Source organism: Heteronotia binoei, chromosome 8, assembly GCF_032191835.1.
Source record: "Heteronotia binoei isolate CCM8104 ecotype False Entrance Well chromosome 8, APGP_CSIRO_Hbin_v1, whole genome shotgun sequence".
Classification (NCBI taxonomy): Eukaryota; Metazoa; Chordata; class Lepidosauria; order Squamata; family Gekkonidae; genus Heteronotia; species Heteronotia binoei.
In genome coordinates this window covers 125579882-125602309 of record NC_083230.1, presented here as the reverse complement: position 1 = coordinate 125602309, position 22428 = coordinate 125579882, and the positions used below count along the sequence as shown (strand labels likewise).

The window sequence follows — 22428 nt, the reverse complement described above, 5'->3', positions numbered from 1 at the left end:
TCATCATCATTATTATTATTATTATTATTAGTTTGTTTATATTCCGCCCATTCCCCCGTAGGGGCTCAGGGCGGAGCACAACATAAATAACAATCACGTTAAAATCATACATTAATAAAAGCAATTACAATTATTCCATAAAGAAGAAGATGAAGATATTGGATTTATATCCCGCTTTCCACTCCGAAGAGTCTCAGAGCGGCTCACAATCTCCTTTACCTCCCCCCCCACAACAGACACCCTGTGAGGTAGATGAAGATATTGGATTTATATCCCGCCCTCCACTCTAAAGAGTCTCAGAGCAGCTCACAATCTCCTTTACCTCCCCCCCCCAACAACAGACACCCTGTGAGGTGGGTGGGGCTGGAGAGGGCTCTCACAGCAGCTGTCCTTTCAAGGACAACCTCTGCCAGAGCTCTGGCTGACCCAAGGCCATTCCATCAGGTGCAAGTGGAGGAGTGGGGAATCAACCCCGGTTCTCCCAGATAAAGAAGAAGAAGAATTGGAGATTTATACCCCACCCGTCTCCCTGGACCAGAGACTCAGAGCAGCTTACAATCTCTTATATTTTCTCCCCCCACAACAGACTCCCTGTGAGGTGGGTGGGGCAGAGATAGCTCTTAGAGCAGCTGCCCTTTCAAGGACAACTCCTGCTAGAGCTATGGCTGACCCAAGGCCATTCCAGCAAGTGCCAAGTGGAGGAGAGGGGAATCAAACCCGGTTCTCCAAGATAAGAGTCTGCGCACTTAACCACTACAACAAACTGGCTCTCTTGGCAGAACAGTTTTGATGAGATGGTGCGGCTGGAACAGTGCGGTGAATCAGCGCAGTAGGCTATATGGTAGGGGAGGCCGACCAATCTAATGGGTGCGGTCTCATTTGGAATACTGTGTGCAATTCTGGTCACCGCACCTCAAAAAGGATATTATAGCATTGGAAAAAGTCCAGAAAAGGGCAACTAGAATGATTACAGGCTTGGAACACTTTCCCTATGAAGAAAGGTTACTGGAGGGGCCCTTTGCCTGATCCAACATGGCTTCCCTTATGTTCTTATGTGATACAGAGTGTTGGACTGGATGGGCCATTGGCCTGATCCAACATGGCTTCTCTTATGTTCTTGTGTTCTTATGGGCAGATGCCTCACCCGAAGACCTGGCGGCACAGCTCCGTTTTACAGGCCCTACGAAAGGCTAGTAAGCCAAGTACGGCCCGGATCTCTATAGGGAGCTGATTCCACCAGGTTGGGGCCAGGACAGAAAAGGCCCTGGTAGAGGCAAGACGGGAATTTTTTGGGCCGGGGACAGTTAGCCTATCCTGGGAGGCTGAACAAAGTGACCTCCAGGGCATATACTCTAAGCTGAGTTAGTGTGAGCTAACGCACTTGGTTTTTTATAACTCACAATTTTTATTTTTCCAAAAAATTGACACACTGTATCCAATAACCATAACAGCAGGCTAACCTCAAAAACATTTATAAATTAAAGAGCAACATTATAATTAACACAAATGCAATAATTCAGGAAGAAATAAACAAAGCCTATTAGAGCGTTTGTCATTTAATATAATATAAAATCAAGGTATTTCTTTGGGATAGACGGGCTGACCGAGGGTTTTTTGTTTATATATGAAAGGCAAACCACAAAAGTATCAACTATTAATGGATTTTCATATCTCAGAATACACGACGACAGTTTATCTTGGATCAACAGATCCCAGACTTTTTCAAACCACTTACGAATAGCGGGACACCTATCAGATTTCCAGCGTTGGGCTACATTAATATTGGCTGCCATCAACAATATAGAAAGTTATTCTAATTTCAGGGTGGAGCAAGGTTTCTTAAGCCAAATATTACGTAAAATAGTTTCTGGCAAGAAAGGGATGTCAAATCCTATCATTTCCATAGCAATGTTAGTCACTGATTTCCAAAATGAACTGATTATGGGGCAGTCCCGCCAGGGTTGTTTTAGAGTATCTATCTCCCCCACACCCTTTCCAACAGTTCGGGTTTGAAGACAATTTGCTACAGACATCCTGTACGGCTAGCACACAGTTTTTAAGCCTCCGGCTCACGCGTTTTCGTCTTAGCGCGGCGAAAACAGCCCCAGAGCAAACCTCACAGTGTTTTTTAGCCTCAAGCTAAAGGGAGAGGCGGTGGCTCAGTGCTAGAGCATCTGCTTGGAAAGCAGAAGGTCCCAGGTTCAATCCCTGGCATCTCCAACTCAAAAGGGTCCAGGCAAGTAGGCGTGAAAAACCTCAGCTTGAGACCCTGGAGAGCCGCTGCCAGTCTGAGTAGACAAGACTGACTTTGATGGACCCAGTAGGGTCTGATTCAATATAAGGCAGCTTCATATGTTCATATGTACCTGTTTTCATCTTAGGTCAGCGAAAACGGCCCCAGAGCAAACCTCATGGGGTTTTTTAGCCTCAAGCTCACCCGTTTTCACCTTAGCTCAGCGAAAACAGCCCCAGTGCAAACCGATTTCTGCAGGAGCTCACAACATTAATGCCGGCAACTCACAAAGTAGAATTTTTGCTCACAAGACTCCGCAGCTTAGAGGGAGCATTGGCCACGGTTTTCTTTTGGGACTCCCCAGGTTTGCAGAAAAAAAACCTGAAAAGATTTTTAAAAATGCACTTTGGGAGGGAGGGTTAAATCGCCCCTTAAGCAAAAGGGGGATGGCGGTGATGAAGACTGGGGTGGGGGCGAAAGCGTAAGCCCAGCAGGGGGGAGGCAGGGACCCCACACAAGGAAGGGAGGGAGGAAGGAAGGGAGGAGGCAGAGGGGAAGGAAGGAAGGAATGGAAGGGGGTGGGAGGAAGAAAGGAAAAAATAGATGGGAGAGAGAGGTGGAAAGAAAGCAACTTCAGCTTTAGATGCATTCTCTGAGCCAGCCAACAGGGTGGAGGGGGTTTCAAGAGCCACACAATATGTGTAAAAATGCCACATGTGGCCCCCAAGCTGTAGTTTGCCCACCCCTGCGTTAGCAGGTGAAGTGAAAGACATGAGACCCTGGAGATCTACCCCTAGTCTACCAAGGTCATTACTGAAGAGCCAGTTTAGTGTAGTGGTTAAGTGTGTGGGTAAGAGCCCCGTGGCGCAGAGTGTTAAAGCTGCAGTACTGCAGTCCTAAGCTCTGCTCACGACCTGAGTTTGATCCCCGGTGGAAGCTGGGTTTTCAGGTAGCCGGCTCCAGGTTGACTCAGCCTTCCATCCTTCCGAGGTCGGTAAAATGAGTCCCTGGCTTGCTGGGGGGAAAGCGTAGATGACTGGGTAAGGCAATGGCAAACCACCCCGTAAATAGTCTGCCGTGAAAAAGTTGTGAAAGGAACGTCACCCCAGAGTCGGAAACGACTGGTGCTTGCACAGAGGACCTTTCCTTTCCTAAATGTATGGACTCTTATCTGGGAGAACTGGGTTTGATTCCCCACTCCTCCATTTGCACCTGCTGGAATGGCCTTGGGTTAGCCAGAGCTCTTATCTGAGAGAACCGGGTTGGATTCCCCACTCCTCCATTTGCACCTGCTGGAATGGCCTTGGGTTAGCCAGAGCTCTCTTATCTGGGAGAACCGGGTTTGATTCCCCACTCCTCCACTTGCAGCTGCTGGAATGGCCTTGGGTCAGCCAGAGCTCTCTTATCTGGGAGAACCGGGTTTGATTCCCCCCTCCTCCACTTGCACCTGCTGGAATGGCCTTGGGTCAGCCAGAGCTCTCTTATCTGGGAGAACCAGGTTTGATTCCCCCCTCCTCCACTTGCACCTGCTGGAATGGCTTTGGGTCAGCCAGAGCTCTCTTATCTGGGAGAACCGGGTTTGATTCCCCACTCCTCCACTTGCACCTGCTGGAATGGCCTTGGGTTAGCCATAGCTCTGGCAGAGGTTGTCCTTGAAAGGGCAGCTGCTGGGAGAGCCCTCTCAGCCCCACCCCCCTCACAGGGTGTCTGTTGGGGGAGAAGACATTGGAGATTGCAAGCCGCTCTGAGTCTCTGATTCAGAGAGAAGGGCGGGGTATAAATCTGCAGTTCTTCTTCAGTTCTTCTTCTAGTCAACATAGGCAGTAATGACCTTGGTAGAGCAGTTCTTTGACTCCCTAATTATAAGGCAGCTTCTGGTGTTCCTCTTGCAGTAAGTAGATCTGTAACTCAACCATTAGCTAACATGCTAAGCGGGGTGTTGAACTCATTTGTTTTGAGGGCCAGATCTGACATAAATGAGACCTTGTCAAGCCAGCCTATGTGTGTGCCTATTTAAGATTAGAGAGCAAAGATATAAACTTTATAAAGGACACAGAAGAACACAATAAAAAAATTTATTTTATTTTTTTAAAAACCTTAAAATATGCTTAAAACGTTAGCACTTACTGGTCTTGAAGGTGCTGTCTTTGTATTTCTCCCATGGGATCCTGGGAACTGGGCAAAGGAAGTTCCGGCTCTTTCCTTTCTTCCCCAAGGGACCGAGGGGGAGCCTCAGCCAATAGAAGGAAGAGAGGCTTGGCTCAGGAGCTCTACTGAGTGACTGTGATAGCCTAGCAAAGCAAGCTCTTTCTCCCCCTTTCTTCCCAAGGGAGGCGCCTCAGGCAATTGAGAAAATTAAGGTTTTGATCTGTAGCTCCTTTGCAACTGAGCAAGCCTGGCAAAGCAAGCTCCGCCTTCCCTCCTTCCTCTCCAAGGGAGGAGCCTCAGCCGATGGAGAATTTAGAGGCTTTGCTCTGTAGCTCCTGTGCAATTGAGCAAGCCTGGCAAAGCAAACTGTGATGCAGAAGGAAGCAAGAGAGAGGGAGAAGGAAGCAGAGGACAGCCAGTTGCTTGCGGGCCTGATAGGAGCCCTCCAGGGGCCTGATTCAGCCCCCAGACCGGATGTTTGACAGTCCTGTGCTTGAGCAGTGAGCCTGCTGAACTTAAATGCCATGGCTCACAAATAGCGTTTGATTTAGCCTGGTTTTGCCGTCTGCCTGGCCAAACGGAGCATGGCTGGCGGATTGGAGTAGAAAGCCATCGGGCCGGGTTTGGAACAGTGACTTTTTGGGGTGTGAGTTTGCAGGACTCAGTGCTTGTATCTGACAGATGAAGTTTGTACTCTGGAAAGCTCATGCCCCAGAAATCTGGGCGGTCTCTGAGGTGCGACTGGACTCAAGTCAAGCTGTTCTGTTGCAGACCAACACAGCTGGCCCCTGACTCTGGAAGATTTCTGCACAATTTAAAAATCTGGTGTCAAACACAGGGCTCAGGCCAAATCAGGCTCCCAGAGAGTTCCTATCAGGCCCCCGAGCAACTGGCTGTCCTCTGCTTCCTTCTCCCTCTCTCTTGCTTCCTTCCGCATCACAGCTTGCTTTGCCAGGCTTGCTCAATTGCACAGGAGCTACAGAGCAAAACTTCTATTTTCTCCATTGGCTGAGGCTCCTCCCTTGGGGAGGAAGGGGAGGGCAGGGAGAGCTTGCTTTGCCGGGATCTCTCAATTGTACAGCAGAGCTACTGAGCCAAGCCCCTCTTCCTTCTATTGGCTGAGGCTCCTCCCTCTCCTGGTCTCCTCGGCGAAGGAAGGAAAGAGCCAGGGGTTCGTTTGCGTAGTTCCCTGGATCCCACGGGAGCGATACAAAGAAAGCACCTTTTATAAAGTTTGCATCTCTGCTTCCTGGCGTTACGTTTTATGACATACATGGCCCAGCCCAACAAGGCCTCATTTATGTGAGATCCGGCCCTCATAACGAATTTGACACCCCTGCTCTAACCATTGCTGTCCTCAACTGTATGCTCAGAATTGAACCATGTCCTGCAGGGCCCAGATCTCACTAGACAGGGAGTTCCACCAGGCTGGGGCCAAGGCTGAGAAGGCCCTGGCCCTGATTGTGGACAGCCAGACGGTTCTGGGACCAGGGATCACTAATAAGTTGTTACTGGGGGAGTATAAGGCTCTCTGAGGAGGTAGTTTGCTGATCTGAAAGTTGTTAGGATTCTGCCCGTGTCTCTTTCTGTCTCTCTTAATCTTTGAAACTTTGGACATTTCCAGATGCCCAAAAAGAAAGCTGAGGAGGAAATCTTTCTGGAACCCGTTATCTCTCTTCGCAGCCTGAGCGATGGCTCTTCAAACGAGCAAGGTGGAGGTTTCTTGAGTCCTGGCGCGGAGGCGGATGCGAAAGCAGTCGACTCGGCGGAAGTTTCCCAAAGCACCTCCGCTTCTACACTTCCCGAACCGCCAGAGACCACGAAAGACACACAACGGGTAACAAGCACTGGGAGCGCCATTTCCACGGAGAAGCTGGAAGTAAACAGTGCCTCCTCCTCTTCTGAGAAGGAGGATAGCTGCCAAATCAGCAGTATCGAGTCGCCACATACTTCCGGAGCGACGTGGATAGAGACAAACGCAGAGAATGGGAAAGACAAACATCTGTGTAAAGGAGAAGATGTGCAGGTGTTTCCTGCAGAGGATGAGGAGGACATAGACGGTGAGAACGTGGAGCTGGAATACATCACCCTCGCTCTTTCGGATAGCAACGATGCCGACGCAGAGCCACGAGATGTGGATTCGGATCAAGATAACACGGAACTTGCCCACGAGACTTGTGTTGCCGAAGAGACCTACCTGTGTGATGCGTCATCCTCTGATGACAGCTCGACAACTTTAGTGGCGTCGCCAACTGCAAATTTTGCACAGCAATCTACTCCCAAAATAATAACAGAATCACCAGGGGCCCAACAAGACCCTGCAAGTGTAGCCAGCAAAGCTGCATTTCTAACTCAGATGGATTCCGTTGAGGGTTTCTGTGTTTCTGAAGACAATAGAAGAGATGACCCGGCTGATTTGTGTCCACCGCAAACTGTTCCTTTCCATCCAGTCACTGTTGATGGCGTGACTGAATCTGCAATGATTGAAGGCGCTGTTGAATCACCCAAACTTCCCATATCTCCAAACCAAACAGATCCGGTTGAACACTCCGGCATTGCTCAGGAAGACAAAGAAACCTGTCTAGCAGATTCACTTTCTCTTCAAGCTGCTGAACTGAACCAAATAAAGAATGATTTGTTAATTCAAGGGGATTCTGTAGGGAGCCAAGATTCTCTTGCGTTAGGGAAAAGTCAGACGTTTTCAAACCCGTTTGATCTAGATGGTGTTTCCGAGGGAGGCAGAGAAACCAGCCAGGCCAATTCAGCTTTGCAGGAAACTAATCTTGTCCATCAGTTGAGGCCTGGTGAGATATCAGAGTTGCTAGGGAACCAGGAAGACTCTGCAATGTCAACCAAATGTCCTGTATCTCCAAATCAGATGAATTTAATTGAAGCTGAGTCCCAGGAGGAAGTCTCTCCGGCTGAGTTGGCTTGTGACTTGCATGAAGTACAGAATAGCAAGCCAACTGAAGAAGAATCTGTACGGAACCAAAGTGATTCTCTTGCATCAGCCAAAAATCTTCCATCTTCTGAACTATTGGGTCTCACTGGGAACTCTTGTGTTCCCCGGGAGGAAAAGGGAATCCTCAATTCGCTTGGTTCAGCTCCATCACAGAATCATTCGGCCAATCAAAGCAGTCCTGATGAAGCCGCAACGTTGGCTGACAACCGAGAAGACACCGCTGCATCAGCCCCAAGTCCTGTGTTTCCCGAGCCGATAAGTTCAGATGAGGGTTCCTGCACTGACCGGGAAGAGGAAGATGTGAATGTTTCTGATACAGATATGTTGGAAGCTAGTCACCAAGTTGTTCAAGGGGAACAGAAGACCGGGCAGATGTCAGAATTACTGAATGATGCTGTAGAAGATGAAAAAATCCAGCACATGGGGTTGGATGGCACCGAGTTTGGAGATAACTGGAAAGGCACAGAGCCTAATGATGAAAACAGGAATAATGGAAATGCATCTGCTGTGGAAGAAAAAGCCTGTGATGATAAGCTCAACCAACCTGCAGCTGCTGTGCCTGAAGAGATCAAGTCCTTCCTTTATGAACTGATTGACACCGTGAGCAATTTGAAAGCAGAGAGAGAAGGAGCCTGTTCTAACGAAGACTCGGGCTCAAACTGGATCGGTTCCATGGCCCTGGAGTACGTGACCCCTCCTGAGAGTGACAACGAGAGCTCTACAGCTGACCATCTCACCACTTGTGACCCCGAACTGGTGGTAGATGAACTTTTAGAGAAGCAGAACATCTTCGTTAATCAGGAGGCAGAGTCTCAAGATCTAAGCTCCCATGAAGCAGCTGGGGCTGAAAGAGAGCCGTCTGAAGAGAACGAAGCTGCTTTGATTGCCACGGATGTCCTTATAAGTTGCACAAATGGGACAAAATTGGGCACCCCACGTCTCGACGGAAAATTCCAGTCAGCTGAAACAGCGGTTTCTTCAAAGAACAGTGATCCCGCTACTCCCATGTTGTATGGACAAGTTGGGTTGGGACCTGCGAGCCATGAAGCATCGATTTTGGCGTGGGAGGGTGGGCTGCTCAGTGAAGGGAACGTAGAAAACTTGGTTCGTGTTCCAGAAGAATGTCTGGTCGAGTATCCACCAGAAGAATCTGATTCCCCTTTGCTTAGAGGCACCAGTGAAGGACAAAAACGGGGGGATCCTAAAGATGCCATGGATATACAGTTGGCCAATGAACGGGCAGAGTTGCCTACCAGAGTCTTAGGTCCTAATACAAATAGGAAAGTGGAATCTCTTTCAGCAGATGATGATCAAGACCGCAGAAATCTATCTGTGAGCACTTGTTTTACAAGATCTGCTGACTCTAGAGGGGCTACTCATGTCTGTGATTTGAGTCCAGAAGAAGAGGTCAGTACGAGTGGCAATTGGGTGTACTTTGGGAAAACGACAAGGATTTGGGAGGTTGAAACTGAGGCTGAATGCTTTGATTGGCCTTCTACGTCCCGAAGGGATGATAGGCCTACCCTGCCCACTTTCAAACCCGGTGGCGAGCAGGGACCACTGAAAGATTATATCAACTTTTCCATCACCAAGAGGCACAAGGACAAAACCAGAACTTTCCACTCCTCCAAGAGGGGCGACAGCTTCGTGGAAGAGTCGGGATTAATAAACTCCTTGAGTAGGACTTGGCGAGTTTTGGACGACCCCATCCAGAGCATATTAGATATGGAGTGTTTGCGTTTCCATTATAAGCTAAAGCATATCCTAAAAAAGAAGCAGCCACAACTTTCTACCTCCAGCAATCTTTTTGCGAAAGAGTTTGCAACTCAGGTAATAGCCAAAACATTACCCGAAAGTCCTGTTTTGAATCTGCCACCCTGGAACAGAAGCCCGCTTCTGATCACTGTTCTGAATTCGAGTGCAAGGCGGAGTTCTGAGCGCTGGTACCCGAGAACCAGCATGCCAGACGACTCCGTTGACCCTCCTCCTCCTCCACGGGACTCCTTTAGTAAAGCTGCTAGCTTCCGAAGTAAGGGACAGGAACGGCTCGCCCCTTTCCACCTCAACAAGCTAACGTACAATAATAAGCTAAAAGATCGCCAAGGTGACATCTCGGTCATTATGGACGAGTTTGCCGAGCTGAGCAGGGTTATGACATTGGACGATAAGCGGACGAGCAAAAAAGGGCAAGATCCCAAAACTACCTCAGAAGATGTTCCGGATAAAATAGGCCAGTCCTTGCCTGGAAGGGTGACTTCCTACGAGTACCTCTTCGATGACTTGTGCAACTCACTACATTTCAGACTTAAAAACGTTGCCAAAGAGGCATGCAAAAAACCCTACTCGTTCTACCTGGTGGAAACGGACAACGATCCCTTCTTTGGGAGAATAAAGGTAAAATGTTCGTTTTTTAAAAAATTCGTAACAGATCTTTGATATGCAAGACATTTTAATGCCTGTCTTCTCCCCTGACCATCCTCTGGTACAAATTCTTGCCTCTTTTTTTCTTTAACTATGAATCATAGAATCATAGAGTTGGAAGGGACCTCCAGGGTCATCTAGTCCAATCCCCTTCACAATGCAGGAAACTCACAAACACCTCCCCCTAAATTCACAGGATCTTCATTGCTGTCAGATGGCCATCCAGCCTCTGTTTCAAAACCTCCAAGGAAGGAGAGCCCACCACCTCCCAAGGGAGTCTGTTCCACTGAGGAACCGCTCCAACGGTCAGGAAGTTCTTCCTAATGTTGAGATGGAAACTCTTGATTTAATTTCAGCCGATTAGTTCTGGTCCTACCTTCCGGGGCCACAGAAAACAATTCCACATCCTCTATGATGTAGTCCGGTATTTGTTCCTTCTAAGCTGCAAGAGTCTTATGAGCAACTTTGTGAGCTTCTGGCATTAAAGCTGTGAGCTGCTGCATAACTTAGCATGCTCTGGGGTCATCGTTCCTGAGCTAAGACAAAAATGTGTGAGCTGGAGGCTAAAAATCTGTGAGCTAGCTTACGCTGAGCTTAGAGGGAACACTGCCGGTAATGTGATAACATGAAATTTGGTTTATCGAAAGTAGGTTTCCCTTTGTAATCATCATCTGCAAATTAAATTTCCAGTTTTGGCTTATAGGGAGCCATGGTTAGTGTTAGTATATATAAACAGTATTCCATGGATGGAAAAGGTGTGTGTTTGAGGGGAGTATCCACTGGAGAGGAGAAGACGATGGGTGAGGAGAGTGGGTGTGTCTGAGGGTGGATCCCAGATTTGAAAACCGTAGAAAGACAGGACGAATGGATGACTTCCCAGTTTGGAAACAAAGCTTTGGCCAAAGATGTCTTCAACTTGATGGCAAGATTCTCCCCGTATGAAACACGTTTTCAGGAATTATTCTAGGCACGTGGCCATTAGCCATCAAACCAAGCATATGGGACGAGTAACAGGACAACTTACTGTTTTAACAAGGCAGCATTTGTTGTTGTCGTTATTGATTATTATTATTTGTAGAGTCCTGTGGCGCAGAGTGGTAAAGCTGCAGTACTGCAGTCGGAGCCCTCTGCTCGCAACCTGAGTTCGATCCCAGAGGAGGCTGGTTCAGGTAGCTGGCTCCAGTTTGACTCAGCCTTCCATCCTTCCGAGGTCGGTCAAAGGAGTCCCGTGGTAGAGTCCCATGGCGCAGAGTGGTAAAGCTGCAGTACTGCAGTCGGCGCCCTCTGCTCAGGACCTGAGTTCGATCCCAGAGGAAGCTGGTTCAGGTAGCCGGCTCCAGGTTGACTCAGCCGTCCATCCTTCCGAGGTCGGTCAAAAGAGTCCCGTGGTAGAGTCCCGTGGCGCAGAATGGTAAAGCTGCAGTACTGCAGTCGGAGCCCTCTGCTCACGACCTGAGTTCGATCCCAGAGGAAACTGGTTCAGGTAGCCGGCTCGAGGTTGACTCAGCCTTCCATCCTTCCGAGGTCGGTCAAATGAGTCCCCAGCTCGCTGGGGCGAAAGTGTAGATGACTGGGGGAAGGCAAGGGCAAACCGCCTTGTAAAAAGTCTGCCGTGAAAACGTTGTGAAAGCAACGTCACCCCAGAGTCGAAAACTACTGGTGCTTGCACAGGGGACTACCTTTACCTTTTTATGATTATTTTACCGATATTCCACCCATTCCCCCATAGGGGCTCAGAGTGGAGTACATCGATATAGGTAGTAATGAAATCACAATAGAATCACAATAAAACTGGTTGTAATATTTAGTTAATAGTATAGCACAGGGGTGGCCAACGGTAGCTCGCCAGAAGTTTTTTGCCTACAACTCCCATCAGCCCCAGCCATTGGCTATGCTGCCTGGGGCTGATGGGGGTTGTAGGCAAAAAAAACATCTGGAGAGCTACCGTTGGCCATCCCTGGTATAGCAAGATGATACAACAGAATGGTACAGCAGGGGAGGTCAGTTGATCTAACAAACAGACGCTCGCTGCCTCATCCAAAAGCCTGGCGGAACAGCTCTTTTACAGGCCCTACGAAAGGCTAACAAGCCAGGTAGGGCCTGGATCTCCATAGGGAGCTGATTCCACCAGGTCGGGGCCAGGACTGAAAAGATCCTGGCCCTGGTAGAGGCAATATGGGCAGCTGAAGAGCCAGTTTGCTGTAGTGGTGAAGTGAAGTGTGCGGACTCTTATCTGGGAGAACCGGGTTGGATTCCCCTCTCCTCCCCTTGCACCTGCAGGAATGACCTTGGGTCAGCCAGAGCTCTCTTATCTGGGAGAACCGGGTTTGATTCCCCACTCCTCCACTTGCAGCTGCTGGAATGGCCTTGGGTCAGCCAGAGCTCTCTTATCTGGAAGAACCGGGTTTGATTCCCCACTCCTCCACTTGCACCTGCTGGAATGACCTTGGGTCAGCCAGAGCTCTCTTATCTGGGAGAACCGGGTTTGATTCCCCACTCCTCCACTTGCACCTGCTGGAATGGCTTTGGCCTGATCCAACATGGCTCTCTTATCTGGGAGAACCGGGTTTGATTCCCCACTCCTCCACTTGCACCTGCTGGAATGGCCTTGGGTCAGCCAGAGCTCTCTTATCTGGGAGAACCGGGTTTGATTCCCCACTCCTCCACTTGCACCTGCTGGAATGGCCTTGGGTCAGCCAGAGCTCTCTTATCTGGGACAACCGGGTTTGATTCCCCACTCCTCCACTTGCACCTGCTGGAATGTCCTTGGGTCAGCCAGAGGTCTCTTATCTGGGAGAATCGGTTTTGATTCCCCACTCCTCAACTTGCACCTGCTGGAATGGCCTTGGGTCAGCCAGAGCTCTCTTATCTGGGAGAACCGGGTTTGATTCCCCACTCCTCTACTTGCACCTGCTGGAATGAAGAAGAAGAAGAAGATGATATTGGATTTATATCCCGCCCTCCACTCCGAAGAGTCTCGGAGCGGCTCACAATCTCCTTTACCTTCCTCCCCCACAACAAACACCCTGTGAGGTGGGTGGGGCTGGAGAGGGCTCTCCCAGCAGCTGCCCTTTCAAGGACAACTTCTGCCAGAGCTCTGGCTGAGCCAAGGCCATTCCAGCAGGTGCAAGTGGAGGAGTGGGGAATCAAACCCGCTTCTCCCAGATAAGAGTCCACACACTTAACCACTACACCAAACTGGCTCTCCTTGGGTCAGCCAGAGCTCTTATCTGGGAGAACCAGGTTGGATTCCCCACTCCTCCACTTGCACCTGCTGAAATGGCCTTGGGTCAGCCAGAGCTCTCTTATCTGGGAAAACCGGATGTGAAAACGCTGTGAAAGCAACGTCACCCCCAGAGTCAGAAACGACTGGTGCTTGCACAGGGGACCTTTCCTTTTTCCTTTTTCCCTCCCACCCATCCAAGAACTGACCATTCAGGCTCATGGCGGTGGAAAACAAGGCAGCACATGGAGTCCCCAGCTCTTCATGGATGGACTAAGGCAGGGGTATCAAACATCTGGCTCAGGGGCCAAATCAGGCCCCAGGAGGGCTCCTATCAGGCCCCCAGGCAACTGGCTGTCTTCTGCTTCCTTCTCCCTCACTCTTGTTTCCTTCTGTTTTGCCTGGCTCGCTCCATCGCACAGGAGTTACAGAGCAAAACCTCCATTTCCTCCATTGGCTGAGGCTCCTCCCCCTCCTGGTCCCCTGAAGAAGGAAGGAAAGAGCCAGAGCCTCCAATGAGCGCTAATGTTTTAAGCTTCTTTTTTAAAAACCTTATGTTTGTCTGTAACCTTTTTAAAGTTTCTCTCTCTGCTATCTAATTTTAAATCGGTACACATATGGCCTGGCCCAACATGGCAGGTGTTTGTGAGTTTCCTCACAAACAATTTAGGGGAAGGTGTTTGTGAGGTGATCTCCTCTGACTGGCCAGGTCTGTCCCAGGTCTCAGGCGAACCAGAATCTTTACTACTTAAGTGGAGATACGTGGGATTGACCCTGGACCTTTTGTGCGCGAAAACAGACACCCGGCTCACGAGTCGCGAGCTGTCACCTTGTCTCCATTTGTGGGTTTTGGTCACTGCTTGGGGACACATTCACAGCTCTGCTATTTGTTTTTTAGTGCCAGCTGCAAATCTCTTGGTAACCAAGGCTGTCGGTCAGTTGTTTTTTTTAACGGAATATTTGATTTTGTAAATGTTGTTTCAGACCCTATTGAAAAAAGGGGGCCACACGGAAGCAGACCCTCAGGTTTTCTGCACGGACAGCCACCCCGAGACGGACAGATTGGTGGTGATCATTAGAAACGAGGACATCTTTCTGCACATTCACAAAGTAAGCTCTGCAGATGCAAAGCGGTTTCCCGATAGAAAAATCCTAGGGTGTTTCTTTTCTCGAAAACCCCTAAAAGCTTGCCTCTCCCTGAGAGGTTATCTCCTAATAAGTAGTCCTGGAGAAGGTTGGGGATATGGAGAGGAGGTCCATCAGTGGCTCTCACCCACAGCGTATAGGTGGAACTCTGTCTGGGGCAGGGATGCTCTGTATTCTTAGGGCTTGGGGGAGAGCAGCAGTGAGAGGGCTTCTAGTGTCCTGGCCCCACTGATGGACCACCTGATGGCACCTGGGTTTTTTGGCCACTGTGTGACACAGAATGTTGGACAGGATGGGCCATTGGCCTGATTCAACATGGCTTCTCTTATGTATTTATGTCTGGGACAAGTAATGCTCTGTATTCTTGGTGCTTGGGGGGGGGGCACAGTAGGAGGGCTTCTAGTATCCTGGCTCCACTGGTGGACCTCCTGATGGCACTTGGGGTTTTTGGCCACTGTGTAACACAGAGTGTTGGACTGGATGGGCCATTGGCCTGATCCAACATGGCTTCTCTTGTGCTCTTATGTGACACAGAGTGTTGGACTGGAGGGGCCATTGGCCTGATCCAACATGGCTTCTCTTGTCTTCTTCTGTGACACAGAGTGTTGGACTGGATGGGCCATTGGCCTGATCCAACATGGCTTCTCTTGTGTTCTTCTGTGACACAGAGTGTTGGACTGGATGGGCTATTGGCCTGATCCAACATGGCTTCTCTTATGTTCTCATGGGATTGGATAAACATATGGAGCAGAGGTCCATCAGTGGTTGTTAGCTACAGGGCATTGATGGAACTCTCTGTCTCGGGCAAGTAATGTTCTGTATTCTTTGTGTTTTTGGGGGGCACAGTGGGAGGGCTTCTAGTATCCTGGCCCCACTGGTGGACCTCCTGATGGCACCTGGGTTTTTTGGCCACTGTGTGACACAGAGTGTTGGACTGGATGGGCCACTGGCCTGATCCAACATGGTTTCTCTTATGTCTGGGGCAGTGATGCTCTGTATTCTTGGTGCTTGGGGGAGGTGGAGCAACAGTGGGAGGGCTTCCGGAGTTCTGGCTCCACTGGTGGACCTCCTGGTGGCACCTGTATAACAGAGTGTTGGACTGGGGTGGTGGGTGGGCATTGGCCTGATCCAGCATGGCTTCTCTTACGTTCTTATGATTTGGCACTCTCAAATGCCCATTGCAGTGTGGCATTTCTGGCAGCCATAACTTTCTCCTATGTGGCCATAGTGGCATGAGGAAGATTTCCATCTGTCTGCTTTATAGGTTTGGGTTATTTTCCCATTTTTTGATGGGGAAAAATATTAGAAAGTTTGTCAAATCTTAGAGTTCAGCAAAATTCTCACAGGGGGCTTGAACAGTGGAGCTCAGAAGCAGGTATTTTATGGATGGGGAGAGGGGTAAGGTATTTTATGGGAGTCCGTGCCAGTTTGATGTAGTAGTTAAGTACGCGGGCTCTTATCTGGAAGAACCGGGTTTGTTTCCCCACTCCTCCACTTGCAGCTGCTGGAATGGCCTTGGGTCGGCCATAGCTCTGGCAGAGCTGTCCTTGAAAGGGCAGCTTCTGGGAGAGCTCTCTCAGCCCCACCCTCCTCACAGGGTGCCTGTTATGGGGAAAGACGATAAAGGAGATTGTGAGCCGCTCTGAGATTCTGATTCAGAGTGAAGGGCGGGGTATAACTCTACAGTCGTCTTCTTCGAAGAAAGAAAGAAAGAGCACAATAAAATGTAGAGATTCCGGAGCTCCGTTCTTGTGAGCTCCTGCCCAAAATGAAGCCTGACGCTGCCCTCCTGCTGGTTGCCAGGCATTGCTCACCAACTGGAGTCAAACATGCGCAGGCACGTTCATTTATTACGCACCACGAGACCTGCATGGGTGGAGATAGCCTACCTCTGTAGAGTCGATAGCAGATGTTGAGAGCATGCGTTGATTTGTGTTATAGAAGAAAGTACTGTGGCTCTGTGTCTTCTCTTGGCTTGGCTTCGCGAACGAAGAGGGAAAGTGTATGCGCAATACATAGCCTCTCCTCTCCCGGTGTAGTGAACGCCGCGTGGTCACTGTCTGGCTATGCCTGGCAGATGGTCACTGCAATGGCCTCTCCTGCATTACTGCATCCGTAGCAACACCTTCTCGCTGGTCCCCCCCCCCGTTTTTCACAGAGTTTGCTACATCATGGTGTGACCGAATTGTCCGGCGGTATAACCGGATGGGCAGGCTGGGCCCACCAACCTCGCCAGCCTAAGAGAAGGAAAACTCTACCGTCAAACCCGGGCAGATAGAGCTCGTTAATGTAACACCTACCACCTGGAGGACTCGCTGCCGGCGTCCCGGCTTACTGGGCCATGGCAGATGACCCCCAGGTGAAAAGGCTAAGTGTAACGTCGGGAGAAAAGGCTGACGAAGAACTTGATAAGCGAAACTGTGAGGATTCCTTCGATAAGCGGTTCCTTATTCTGTCTAAATCACGAACGGAACACCACAAGACTCCGCCTACCTCTACAGTTTATTTTGAAGAGGCGATGGCCAGTGAGAGACTGACGCAGTGACTTTTGTGGGGGTTTTCAAACAATACGTGTCCCCTTGTCTTATTTTGCACTAAACAAAAACGCAGTTACACGCTTACAGTGTGATAGTATTATTGCTTCTGGCCTTTTTTGCAGCTCTTTCTATATAAGCCGGTTCCAGTTGTTGTAATCCTTACCTCTGACTCCCGGCTTCTGGGAACAAGCAATAGGGAAAAGGCAAACTCCCCAGAGACGTTTCTTCCTTGCAGAGACTATAAATGCAGGTGGACTAGGTGGAATCCCAAATCCCCTGCAACCCCACCTTTAGGGTTAGAACCTGACAGGCCTTACACTCGAGAAACGCTTGTCTCTCGAACAGGTTCCTTCCTTGTTGCGCCTGAAGCACTTCCACAATGTGACGTTCGCTGGCGTGGACAGCCCCGAGGATATCCTGGATCACACCTACCAAGAGCTCTTCCACAGTGGGGGCTTTGTGGTGTCTGACGACCAAGTGCTGGAGTCCATGACCACAGGTGAGAAAGACTCTTCTCCTTCTTCTCTCCTCCTCCCTTCTTCTGTCCTCCTCCCTTCTCCTCCTTCTCTCCTTCTCCTCCTCCTCCCTCTTCTCCCTTCTCCTCCTCCCTTCTCCTTCTGCATATTAGGCCACACACATCTGATGTAGCCAATCCTCTTGGAGCTTACAGTAAGAAGAATATTGCATTTAAATCCCACCCTATACTCTGAATCGCAGAGTCTCAAAGCGGTTCACAATCTCCCCTATCTTCTCCCCACTCCCCCCACACACAGCAGGCACCCTGTGAGGTAGGTGGGGCTGAGAGAGCTCTGACAGAAGCTGCCCTTTCAAGGACAACTCCTGCAAGAGCTCTGGCTGACCCAAGGCCATTCCAGCGGCTGCAAGTGGAGTAATGGGGAATCGAACCCAGTTCTCGCAGATAAGAGTCCAAGCACTTAACCACTGCACCAAACTACTCAGAGAGCACCGAGTATATCAAGTATATCACCCTTGGGGCAGGAGGTCCAAAGGCCCCCCTTTCCGTACTGATCTTTTGGACCAACTTAACTGGTACTCTTTCCGCAGGGGAGCTGAAGGACGTGGTCAAAAGCCTGGAGCTGCTCAACAGCCACCGGAAGTGGAGGTGGCTCCTTCACCACAAAGAGACGAAGAAACTGAGAGACAGCGCAAGGTAAGAATTTCCAGCTCTCGACCGCCAGCCAGCTTCCGTTCTCCAGCAAGCGGATGCTGTTGGGAGCCGGTAGCCTTCTTCTGTAGCTCCATAGAAGGAAACCAGCCCCAGGCTGTGATTTCACCTCCATTGAACGTATGAACATATATATAGACAAGCTGGAAGGGGTCCAGAGGAGGGCGACGAAGATGGTGAGGGGTCTGGAGACCAAGTCCTACGAGGAAAGGTTGAAGGAGCTGGGGATGTTTAGCCTGGCGGTTGAGAGGTGATACGCTCACCATCTTCAAGTCCTTGAAGGGCTGTCATATAGAGCGGCGTTTTCCAAAGGCAGGGTCGTGACCCTGCACTGGTCCATGGAGCCCTCAACGCCAGTCCACGGGGCCTCCAGTCCCCTGGCCGCCGCTCCCCCCGCATTGCACCTCCCTCCCCCGGGTCACACGCCTCCTTCTCCTACCCTTCCCCAGGGAGGGAGAAGGAGATGCGGAGGTGCACGACCTGGGGGAGTGGGAGGTGCGATGCGGGGGAGCAGCCAGGGGACTGGAGGTCTTGCAGCCCGGCGTTGAGGGCTCCGTGGCCAGATTTCCCACCAAGAGTGAGCAGTTTTAAAGGTAAGCTGCTCCCATTTCTTTTCCTTTTCTCTTCTTTTTGTCCCTCCTTTCTTCCACTCTTTCCCTCCTTCCTATTTCCTTTTTTTCTATATTTGTTTCCAACTCTCCCTCCCTCCCTTCCTGTCTTTTTCTTTCTTTCGTCTTTTCCCATCTTTCTTCCTTCTCTCTCTCTTTCTGTCAGTCAGTCTTTCCCCCAGTCTTCCTTCCTTCCCGCCTTGCCATTGCTAATCTGAGTAGACTGGGGGGGGAGCTTTAAATGCCCTGCCATTTCATGTTTTCCCAGGCTGAGAGCATTTTATATTTTATATTTTTCTGCTGTGTGGTCCTTGTGCTTTTTCTTAATGTTTTATTTTTACAATTGCATTGCAAAATCCCACTATTCTCCTACCTTTCCTAAGCAAAATATTGCAAGAGTTTTAGGCTTGTTTGTACATCATTTTCTGTCTCCTGGCTCCACCCCCAAATTTTAGTGGGCCATGAAGGAGAAATGTAAAAATAACTGGGCCACGGGGGGGGGGGTGGGGGGTGGGGGGGGAGTTTGGGAAACCCTGATATTGAGGATGGTGTGGAATTGTTTTCTGTGGCCCTGGAAGGTAGGACCAGAACCAATGGGTTGAAATTAAATCAAAAGCGTTTCCAGCTCAACATTAGGAAGGTCCCTTCCAACTCTATGATTCTATGAACATATGAAACTGCTTTATACTGAATCAGACCCTCTTTGGTCCATCAAAGTCAGTCTTGTCTACTCAGACTGGCAGCCGCTCTCCAGGGTCTCAAGCTGAAGGCTTTTTCACGCCTACTTGCCTGGACCCTTTTTAGCTGGAGATGCCGGGGATTGAACCTGGGACCTTCTGCTTACCAAGCAGATGCTCTACCACTGAGCCACCGTCCCTCCCCATTCTCTCCTCCTTCCCTCTGGCCCTGGAAATGTAGCTGCTGTTTTACTGCCAAGCAAGGATAAACATGGCCTTTTTAAAAATGTGTGTATGTTTGTTTATGCACCTGAAGGTCATGGTCACCCCTGACTGACTGACCCCTACTGGGGGCCTGGAGGATATTCAGAGAGGTGGCTGAACAAAGCCTGCCCCTGCCTCCTGGCTCTGGTATTCCAAGGTTTCCCATCCAAGGACTTGCCAGAGTTGACCCTGCTGAGCTTTCAAGATCTGATGAGATCGGGCTGGCCTGGGTTATCCAGGTCAGGGCTAAACATGGCTTTTTGAGAAACATCCTACACAAGAGGGGGTTAGATAAAAATATGGAGCAGAGGTCCATCAGTGGCTATTAGCCACAGTGTGTATGTGTGTGTATATATAATTTTTTGGGCCACTGTGATACAGAGTGTTGGACTGGATGGGCCACTGGCCTGATCCAACATGGCTTCTCTTATGTGACACAGAGTGTTGGACTGGAGGGACCACTGGCCTGATCCAACATGGCTTCTCTTATGTTCTTATGTGACACAGAATGTTGGACTGGATGGGCCACTGGCCTGATCCAACATGGCTTCTCTTACGTTCTTATGTGACACAGAGTGTTGGACTGGAGGGGCCACTGGCCTGATCCAACATGGCTTCTCTTATGTTCTTATGTGACACAGAGTGTTGGACTGGATGGGCCATTGGCCTGACCCAACATGGCTTCTCTTCTGTTCTTATGCGACACAGAGTGTTGGACTGGATGGGCCACTGGCCTGACCCAACATGGCTCCTCTTATGTTCTTATGCGACACAGAGTGATGGACTGGATGGGCCATTGGCCTGATCCAACATGGCTTCTCTTCTGTTCTTTGCTCCATCCATGCCTGAAGTCGTGGTTGATGCCCTTTCTAAGAAATCTCACCAGCCTGGGAAGGGTGTGTGTTTTGAGGGGGGGGGGGGCAGAGCTTTTCTGGGCTGACCTCTCGGCTCACTCTTGTCTCGCAGGGCGGACCCTGCAGCACGCTCCAAGGACTCAATCCTGCGGTCCTGCCAAGGAGCCAATTTTGCTGAATTTCTTCACTACCATCGGTGCGACTCCAGATCTGTCCCAAGATCCGAGTATCTGAACTGCTTATTGAACCTGCAGGTGCAGCACATCAGCGCTCGACTGGCTGTCTTTCTGACAGGTAAGGAAGCCGCTTTGTCTCGACACATTTTCCTGGCCTGGGCCACAGTTCTTGTGCGATCCTTCCCTTTGCTAGAGGGATGCGGAAAATAATGGCAGGAATCAGGAGTAGGGTGTGAGCGTGTGGTGGTGTTGCTGCAGCTATCTTGGGAGAGCCGACAATCCTTTCCTCTCCAGGAACTAAGTTTGACTGCTCCCCCACCCATACGTTCCTTCCTTCTGCTTCCAACCCCCTCACCCCTCTTTGTATGAGGAAACTCTCCTGCTGCAGCCTCTCTGCAGCTCAGCCTTTTCCAGAGACAACCCACATGGTTCCTGCCTTCTACTTCCAGCTCGCTCACCCCTCTTTGGATGAGGGAGCTTTCCTGCTGCAGCCTCTCTCCAGCTCAGCCTTTTCCAGAGATAATTCTTCTTCCTATTCTTCTTTTGTTTCCTCCCTCCATCTTTTCCTTCACTGGGCAAGTTTCCATTCCCAGGGAATGACATCAGCGTGTTGGGATGTTTTTGACACCCCTTGCCCGTTTTGGCACCATCCCCCCCCCCCCCCACAGACACACACAAACATTGGCCAGTGGGGGCCTGACAACCCTACCAGGGAACTGACCTTCCTGGCAGCCCACGAGGGTATGCATGACTGCCTAGACCAGGGGTGCCAAACATGCGGCCTGGGGACCAAACCAGGCCCCCAGAGGGCTCTTATCTGTCCCCCGAACAGCTGGCTGTCGTCTGCTTCCTTCTCCCTCTAGCTTGCTTCCTTCTGCAACAAAGCTTGCTTTGCCAGGCTTGCTCAATCACACAGCAGAGCTACTGAGCCAAGTCTCTTTTCCTTCTCTTGGCTGAGGCTCCTCCCTTAGGGAGGAAGGGGGGGGGAGGCATAGCTCCCTTTGCCAGGCTTTCTCAATCACACAGCAGAGCTACTGAGCCAAGCCTCTCTTCCTTCTCTTGGCTGAGGCTCCTCCCTCTTCTGGTCCCCTGGGGAAGGAAGGAAAGAGCTAGAGCTTCCTTTGCCCAGCTCCCTGGATCCCCTGGGAGAAATGCAAAGAAAGCACCTTTAAGACCAAGGAGTGCTAATGTTTTAAGTTTTTTAAAAAATTGTCAATTGTGTTTGTGTCCTTTATCAAGTTTATACCTGGCATTATATTTTATTGCATATGCGGCCTGGCCCGACGAGATAAATGAGACCTAAACGTCAGATCCGTCCCTCACGAGTTCAGCGCCCCTGGCCTAGGTGTCTTCCTGTCGCTTCTTGGCCCTGGCCTACCCGATTCTGTACTTCAGTAATTCCCCCCCTTCCTCCTTTCCTCCATCCAGAAAACCCCAGCGCCAGCAGAGAAGCCTTCGAGAGCAAAGGGATCTTGGTGCTGGATGTAAAGACTTTCATCACGATGGCGCAAGACTCGGCCACGCCCTGCAGAAGCAACTATTGGTAAGGAGCAGACCTCAGATTCAGCAGGCGCTCAGAGGAGCGCAGCGCCTGAACCTTTCTGAGGGCTCCCCCTCTTCCTCCCCACCTACCTTGTCCATCAAATTGTCAGTGCAGCTGCATAACAATCCCCAGGAGATTAGGAGAGCGGGCAGCCATCCATCAGGGGCTTTGCCACACCCTCAGCAGCCCTCATTAACCCCTGGAGAAGCCCACACCACCCTTTCGCCACTTTACATGATTTTAGACAGCGGGTGGGGCTTGCTGGCCTTTTGACTGGGGCTGAGGGTGGCCCAGGGGAGCCCCGGGCGAGCGAGGCCTGCTTGAGCTCTAGCCAGCCCAAGCAGGCCTCCCTCACACGGGGCTCTCCTTTTCTTGCATCAGGTTGCTCTTGGCTGGTTGGGGTGAGTTGGTGGGCCTGCTGCAAGCTCCTGGAGGATTGGCTACATCAGG

General features: G+C 50.3%; 1 protein-coding gene across 1 annotated transcript in view; it reads left to right on the top strand.

The window, feature by feature from the left end:
- The window catches only part of TASOR2 (transcription activation suppressor family member 2), a 52122-nt gene extending 30134 nt beyond the window's left edge, over positions 1-21988 (top strand). Inside the window, exons 12-17 of the mRNA XM_060244463.1 lie at positions 6006-9737; positions 13972-14097; positions 17016-17169; positions 17736-17841; positions 20372-20553; positions 21864-21988. Of these exons, the coding sequence (XP_060100446.1) occupies positions 6006-9737; positions 13972-14097; positions 17016-17169; positions 17736-17841; positions 20372-20553; positions 21864-21982 (4419 nt within the window). The 3' untranslated portion in view covers positions 21983-21988. The remainder of the gene's footprint in view (positions 1-6005; positions 9738-13971; positions 14098-17015; positions 17170-17735; positions 17842-20371; positions 20554-21863) is intronic.
- The last annotated feature ends 440 nt before the right edge of the window (positions 21989-22428 follow it).